Source organism: Lotus japonicus, chromosome 3 (genome assembly GCF_012489685.1).
Source record: "Lotus japonicus ecotype B-129 chromosome 3, LjGifu_v1.2".
Classification (NCBI taxonomy): domain Eukaryota; kingdom Viridiplantae; phylum Streptophyta; class Magnoliopsida; order Fabales; family Fabaceae; genus Lotus; species Lotus japonicus.
In genome coordinates, this window is record NC_080043.1 from 93333536 (window position 1) to 93342065 (window position 8530).

Consider the following 8530-nt stretch of genomic DNA (forward strand, 5'->3'; position numbering starts at 1 on the left):
GTATTTTTATTGAAAGTGTTAGGCATCAAATCTGACTTGGCCAAAAAATGTGATGTGTCTCTCTCTATTAGCCATATCACTAGTTAATAGTGAAATATTATAAAACGAGAACTAGAGCAAAAGTCATTTGCAAAAATAGGGACAAATACCTTAAAAATAGATGGTAAGGACCAAAACCAAGTAAAATAAGAGACTAAAAACTTATTTAAACAAAAAAAAGTGCATCTAATCATATTTCATTTCATTTCATTCCATTCACTTTTAAACAATCTAAATGATAAAATCTAGCATTATTCCATTTCATTAGACCACATTATTCCATTGCATCCTACGAGAGGAAGTGTCCTCCTACTTTGTGAATGCATACTTTGTTACTACTTACTACCTCAACCACTAATTTCATCCATTTCGTTGTCCATTTTTTGAGCATTGCATGCTCTAAAAGTGTACATCAAGAAAAACAAAAAAGTGTACACCAAGAACAATGAGATAAATTTAAATTGACTAAATCAAAAGTCAGGAGATCAACGCCTTAGAAGAAGAATAGGTATCCAAACAGACACTTAGTCTCTATCCACATGAGATATATCTATTTATAACAGTTATATTCAATGTATATTATAATCAACAAAGGGAATAATCAACAAATAAAACAAAAGACTACATTTGTTAATCTTTTATGATTAAATCATTTATATTTGGCTGCTTATGCTTATGGCCAAAGACAAACTAGTTAAACAATTTCAACACCGCAGACAAAAAAAAATGAAATAAATTACAATACAGCTAAAGAAATTAGTTGAGGAGCATATAATTAACTCATTCTACTGCCTTCTACCTATATTTTTTTCAAAATAAATAAATCATGAAACATCCAAATTGTACAACTACTGCTCAGGAGTAGATTTAAACTGCTGTTGCTGTCCATCTATCAAGCTTATCTGTCGTCTGAGTTTAGCAATGTGAGCTTGAACCTAATAAGAAATAGGAGGACAAAACAACTATCAGCTAGGAACACAGTTTTCTTACAAGGTTGAGGTGAAAATCTAAAACATTCACACCAAAAGCACCAAGAAAATAAGATTCAAGCACCAAAAGCTGTTAACAGTGAAAGAATTCTAAATGTCTTATACTGGTGTAAGATGATGTCTACTTTACACGATTTAGCATTGAGCTAATTATTATTTTAAAATTTCATTATGATATACATTCTGAATATTCAGGCCCCGCATAGAAAATCATTAGAACAAAGAGAACCTACAATATAATGGTAACGTGTGCCATAGTCAAATCAATTCATTAGGAACAAGCAGGGGTGGTTGTGCAAGATAGCCATTAGAAAAAACTAGAAATAATGTTAATCTGCATAAAAAAACATCTTATCTGTCATTTTTTTCTGGTTTCTCTCTCTCTCACCCTCCCCCTTCACTGGCTTCCCTCTTCCTTTAGAAGTTGAATTGAATCATTTTTTATATACAATAGAACTTGATCCTATTGGTTATCACATTTCTCAACAAAGAGACTAACATGAACATCAATAATCTAGATGGCAAAGGTGGTGCTTGTAAACAGCAAAACAGTTCCACATGCATGATACAGATTTATCCATTAGTAGAGTGTATGCAAGTAGTCTATACTCTATAGTTCCTTAATATTCACATAAATATACCATCAAGGCATCAAAAAATTACTTTGACTTCCACAAATATTACATACTCTTAATATTAACTATCATGTCATATATACCTGCTGGCGAGCTGCAGCAAGCTGCAAGAGCTCATCTGCTTCTGAGAAATTCGTGAACCATTGGGTTAAGGAATGATCTTTGGTATCACCTTTCCTTCTTTTACTTGCATCCTCAACAGGTACTGCATTTATATTATACGATTTCATTCAAATCAGACATAGAAAGAAGAAAGTTGTAGATGACAATGGTGATTGCTAAGTAACATACTGGGAGGAGGCAAGGTGACCCCAGCAGGTAATCTTGGCAAGTTCACAGCTGGATGACCTTGCACACGGGATAAGAAAGCCTCAGAAGGATCAGGGAAGACTATCTCATCATAAAGTTCCACAACAACAGGCTTCTTAGTGGTCATGGAACTGTTTTCATCCTCAGGATACAATTTCAAGTGATGATATCTGCATAGACATTACACTTCAATAAAAAACATGATTCAGAAATGATTTTGACCTTCACCAAGTTTGCAATCTGCATGATTAATAACAGTGAATAACACTTCTATTGTCATCTAGTATATCATTAGATAATATTCAAGCACTTGAACCATATAGCTGCATACTCTAAACAAACTTATGAAGGTAGATGTAAACTGTATAGTCATCCAAGCTTATCATATTAATAAAAACTTGAAGCACTGAAGCCAAATTACTAATCGCTATATGTATTGAACTAAACTTAGCAATGGGTAGAGCTGCACTCCTGCAGTGAATCAGATGCATTATCACATTGTTGCCGATACGTCAATGTTGAAACATACTAAAATGTTAGTTAAGATTCTAGCCACTATTAGCATAATCTAAACTTCTACACTGAATCAAGAATCAGAGAATCAACAAAAGGCCCAATGAACTCCACACAAAAAGCAGCAACCAGCTACAAAATAAAAAGCAGTAGCAAAAAACTCACAAGTTCAAAGGCTTGTCGCAAACATCACTGTGGAAATACAATGTTATGGCAATCTCAAACTCCCCCCATCCTGTCTCAGACAACTCAAAAGGCGGTGACTCCACAACCCGTGTGGGGTTATTAAAACTAGAATGCAGCTGAAAAACGCAACGTTTTACTATCGCCCCAAGGTCCTCATTGGTCGCTCCTCGAACATACACAGTCCACTTATGTGATTGATACCTTGTATTTAACATAAACATGGTCAATTGTTACTTTTCATTTTTCCATTTCAGTGACTATAAGCAAGCTATACATTGAATTGAACCTCCAACACAGTAAGCTATAACCATTTGAGATACTTACTCACTAGCCTTCTTGCCAAGCCAGAATGCTATGTTCCCATACACAATTGGAACACTTATCTCTACATCTTTGAGTTTCTTACCCGAGTTCTACACAAAAAACCCAGAAATGATTATACAAAACAACCAATGGGGATTTAATTTTCATCCGAATCTGAATCTGAATCGAAACAATGTTAATTACCTTCTTATCGGTGTCTTCGGATTTGGGCATTTTGGTTCGCTGAGATTTCAGGGTAGGACTACTTGACTCAGGCTGATCCTGATCATGTTTTTTCGAAGATGAGCTGTTTGTCATATCAATTCACGAGATCGCATCTCAAGCTGAAGCTGGGTAACAAGTTCTAAGGGTTTGTCAAAATCAGACACAGACAGCATTGTTCATGCGCGTACGACGTCGTTTGTGATTTTTTGTTTTTGGTTCAATACTGAAATGGGCACTTTTTTCCAACGGGCCAATCCTTAACCCAAAAAGGAATACATTTTTAGTCCATGAAATATATATATTGGTGAATCAAAATTGGTTCCTTAAAAGAAATTTGTTTTTTTGACCAAAAAAAAAAAGAAATTTGTTTAGTTTTTTTATGCTTCAACTAGTGTTTTTTTTTCCCGGTGAATATGTCTATTGTATTTGATATATCAATTAATCATGAATGTGATTATGCGTGTTCGTTTAAATCTTAGATAATTAGGACAAATCTTTTAAAATTCGATTTCAATATCTTTTTTGATTTAAGAAACACGTGTCAACAAAAGATAAGTTATCTAATTATTTTCTAATATATATTAATCAAATCTAAAATTTAAAAAGGTAATAAATAAAGATAGATAAAAACTAAAAAAATCTAGCAAATCACAATAAGTACTCATAAAATCCTGAATTAATTAAAAATCCGAAAATTCAATAAAAATACCATAAAAATTAATTAATACTCTAAAAATAAATGATAAGACACTACCACAAAAAAGGGCTTGGGTAGCGGTTAAGTTCAACGTTGGGTAGCGGTTAAGGGGGTGGTGCTAAACTCAGCGTTGCTAAAATTGGGTAGCGGTTCTGAACCGCTACGCAATTAAAATTAAGGTAGCGGTTCCGTGAACCGGTTCCCATCTCTATACACTAGCAGCGGTTATAACCGCTACGCAAGTGTGAAATTTGTTTTTCCGGAACCGCTACCTTACTCCTTTTTTTTTTTTTTTTTTTCATTTGCTACCTACACATTAGCAGCGGTTATAACCGCTACGCAAATACGGAAATATTTTTTTAAGAACCGCTACCTTACTCTTTTTTTTTTAATCGCTACCTACACATTAGCTGCGGTTATAACTGCTACCTTACTCTTTCTTCTTCTTAATTTAGTCCCTTTTTTTAACAGAAACCAATAAATTCGTTTTTTGACAAAAGAAACCAATAAAATTAGAGCAATATTACTAATTTCACAGTTGATACTCAATCCATATAATTGCTAAAACCATAACAAATTTCATAGTTATGAAATCTCAAATAAATTCTACCCATAAACTAAATAAGCAGACATTGATTGTAAACTACACCTAGCAACCGAATTAATTAAAAATCGTCCACCAAAACAAATTTCATAGATCTGAGATCCTCGAAACTAGATACCAACAACTACATTGTCAGTGACATTCCTCTCATGGTAGGCATAGTCTATTACCATTTCTCCAAATGAAACAACCAGTGAACTTGTTTCCTTGCAATTAGTCTTCCTTCACAGTAGTAAAGGCATTATAGAACTTCCATTCAACAGCAGACTATTTTCTTTCCTGGTATCAAAAACATCTCTGATAGAATTATTTAGATTAGATAAAGATATATAAAAATCAATCACCTTTCATTCCTTGCAATTAGTCTTCCTTCACAGTAGCAAAGGCTTAGATCTCTCGAATATCAGGAGTGTTAACAAGTTTTCTTCAATATACAATTCTTTCTTTCCAAAAAAAAACACTAAAAAAGAAATAAGAGGAGAGACAAAACCAGTAGGAAACATGTATATAAGGATAAAAGAAAGAAAGCTTCAAAGCCATGATCTTACTTCTTTATCACACCTTTAGCACCAAGTATGCCTTTCTTTTTCTTTTGTGGAGTATCACCAACCTGAAAATCGGAAACAAAATAACTTTCTGAAAATTGCAGAGTATCACCGACCTGAAAATCTGAAGAATGCCCATATACTATAATAATCTAGTTTTTTTAATTTCAAGGAACGAAGGTACAAAATTTTATCCAAATAATGAATTTCTCCAATTCCTTTATATATCAGCCAATAGAACTCTTAGGTAGAAGCCATGACTAAACATCATAAACCAATTAAATTTTCATAGATACAGGAAAAATAAAATAAATGTGCGAAAGTCCATATCTAATATACATAGAAAGCACGAACCTTCTCTAGTAGGAAAGCACGAACCTTCTCTAGTATCCCAAATACAATTTTATACAATATGGAGAAAATTTCAGAGTTGGTTGAAGGAGAATATGTAAGTTCCTTCAAGGATTGTAGTCTTCGAGCATGAACTACAAAGCATAAGTGAAAAAGGAATCAAGACATCATCTCAAAATGGAAGACATCCTTCAACATGCACACATCCTTTTTTGGTCTCCACAAATTCAATAGAAAAATTTGATATTCCTCTTAAGTCTGAAAATGCACTAAAATAGAATGCATCTATAAGTTAAAAGTTATATACAAATTTTTTCTCCCTTCAAAAGCTACATAAGTTATGACTTTGACATGCATTAAGTCCCTACAGTTTTTACCAAGAAAACTTGTTACTATAATGGTTGAAGCCAAAATTACAACCGCACTACCAAAGATCCATCCTAGTCAAAAAGGAATTTAAAGGCATCTAGCATTTTTGTATAAGACTTATCCTTGCAGTGACAGAGGAATTTATAAACATGCCATTATTTTTTTGAGCAAAGTTAACTTAATTTCAGCTGGAAGCCAATGTTACAAGGCATTATATGAAAGAGTATCTGTAAACCCCCCAAAAATGAAGACACATCAGAACAATGTGGCATTCACAAAGCTTTTTAGCTAGCACTGTGTGTGTGTATATTTAAGTAAAGTTTTTCATCAGAAAAAGAAAGCGTATTTGAACCTTCACTTTTCAAATCGTTCAACCTTGAGGAAGTAAGCGCAAGTAGGATGAATTTTTTTTTTTATCACCAAAGATAACAAATTCATTGAAGGGAGTATAAGAGGTACTTCAATCCCATATACATATAAAGAGAGAGGAAAAGAAAAAGAACTGGACAGAACAGAGTAAAAAACAGAACAGAGCAAGGTCATATAATAACTAAGACCAATGCAAATAAACAAAGCTTATAACCTTCCAAAACCCAAACCACGAGACCAAGTAGTGAAAGTTAGAATTGCAGGTAGCAGCTTGTAAACCAACAAAAAACTAGAAGATCTATGTGGTAAAATTCAGTGCAGCAACGACACACACCAAGGCCTCACTGTCTTCAATTCTGGTCCAAAAAGAGAGAATACCATGGCTGTAACTACAGGGATCCCAAACAGACAAGGGAGGGAACCTTTCAAGGCCATTTGAGCCAGAGTATGAGCAGAATTGTTTCCACCTCTCCTTGTCTAGGTAAAGCTCCAATTATTTTTTTTTGAATTCAAACTCCTGATTCCAATCAAGTAGCAGAAGAGCCTGCAAGCTTTACATCCTCAGACAACAAAAGAGAAGTCCCTGGGGGATCTTCTTCTAACCAAAATGTTTCCTGGGTTCTAAAAGCTAATTGGGCTAGAAAATCCGCCACCCTATTACAAGATCTTCTTACATGGGAAACAGAGAGAGAGTTAAAACCAGTGGAAATGCTTCTACATTCTCTAATTATATCATCAGTGTAGGAAATTCCTACATCCTTGCCCTGCCATTTCTGGACAGCCACAAGGCAATCACTTTCCAGCAAAATGTTGTCAAAGTTGAGACTTCCAGCCCATTCTAGCGCTTTCCTGATGCCGAGTGCTTCTGCCATGGAAGGGTCCTCAAGCGCGTAGCTCCTCCATACCGCTGCAGCTAGAGTATGTCCTCTAGCATCCCTGATAATTGCACCATGGCCCGCACCCAGATTTGTGCGAATTGAGGAGTCCACGTTGAGTTTTACCCAATTGAAGGCCATCAACCTCAGTATCCTGTCTTATGCATATTGCAGCAGCCTTAGCCAAAGATCTCTCAAAGCTCCACAGTTGTCCATCATAGAGCCAAGCATTCCGTCTCTTCCAAATTACCCAAATCAAGTTAAAGATATCAGCCATAGTATCTTCGTTTGGATGTTCAAGAACTAGTTCCAGCCATCCTAGGAAGTTCTCTGGGATCTCTTCATTGATATGGATGTTGAGATGAGACGCAAACCATATTCTCCTAATGCCAATGCAGGTAAGTAGAGCGTGGGTTGTCGTTTCTTCCGCTTCGCCACAGCAGGGGCAGGTTGTATCAATTTCCATTCCCCTTCTCTTCAGGTTCATCCTTACAGGTAGGACCCCTTTACAGGCTCTCCACACTAGCTCCTTGCATCTTGGAAGAGTACTTATGGCCCAGATTTTCTGCCATAGATGAGAAGCATTGGTTCCCGAGGGGCCACTAGCTTGTGGAGGGGATGCCCGGGTTCTCAACAACCGGTAGCCCGCCTTGACACTATACTGGCCAATGGAACTATCCTTCCATATCAGACGATCCTTTCCTGGTCTTGCACACAGTGGGATCTGTAGAATTTTGTTAGATTCATAGCTGGAGAAAACAGACCTGACAAGGCTCACATTCCACATCCTTCTGTCCTCCATGATCAAATCCTTCACGTTTTGGGGTCCCTCAGCAGTGATTAAACGGATCAAGCTCCAATTATGGATATTGATTGATTGATTTAAAATAAGAACTCATGAAGTCATAACGCATGTTATGTTTTTTTTTTCAGTCATTGGCCCACATAATAATCCTAGTCAAGATGTAGGATGTCAAAGTGAACATTTCCTTGGGCTTGGCCCTTATCAATGAATCACCACTCTTGGACAAAAAAAAAGTGAACATTTTGTATCAATTTTGGGTTGGAATAGGATCATCTCAATGCGGACACATTTTGCATCCTTTTGTATTGCGACTGGGTGAATTTGGCACATGTGTTTTAAAATAGACGATTTTGGTCCTTTTTGATTGTGTTGACGTTGAACTTCTAATCCTAACGTCGCTTCTACGTTCAAAAAATGATTTTATGTCACCAGATGAGTGACATGGCATGTGATGACTAAGATAAGTCGTGTTCGCATAATACTTAATTACACATTTAACATCCTATGTGGCAGACATGTCCTATGATAATTTTTAAGAACTTTACCTTCGGGGAGTGGGGATTGAAACCAAGAGCCTTAGTTTGCAAAACCAATGCTCCATCAATAAGACTACATGTAACTTTAACGAATATACGCACAACATAATATAACTACATACTAAGTCGTAATTTTAAAATATTCATATTTTACAAGAGTGAAAATCAAATCTCCAAACT

The 8530-nt window shown here is 35.6% G+C and overlaps 2 protein-coding genes across 2 annotated transcripts; both read right to left on the reverse strand.

Annotated features, from left to right (window-relative positions):
• Window positions 1-648: 648 nt before the first annotated feature.
• On the reverse strand, window positions 649-3371 carry LOC130747560 (transcription initiation factor TFIID subunit 14b). Its single transcript, XM_057600532.1, has 6 exons — window positions 3179-3371; window positions 2996-3084; window positions 2651-2872; window positions 1955-2142; window positions 1747-1868; window positions 649-974 (listed from the first exon to the last, which is right to left on the reverse strand). Exons 1-6 carry the CDS (start codon window positions 3290-3292, stop codon window positions 888-890), a joined length of 822 nt encoding a protein of 273 aa, XP_057456515.1. The 5' UTR covers window positions 3293-3371; the 3' UTR covers window positions 649-887.
• A 3690-nt stretch (window positions 3372-7061) lies between these two features.
• Window positions 7062-7811, reverse strand: LOC130745041 (uncharacterized). Its single transcript, XM_057597190.1, has one exon. The coding sequence runs from the start codon at window positions 7809-7811 to the stop codon at window positions 7062-7064; it is 750 nt and encodes a 249-aa protein (XP_057453173.1).
• Between the last annotated feature and the right edge of the window lie 719 nt (window positions 7812-8530).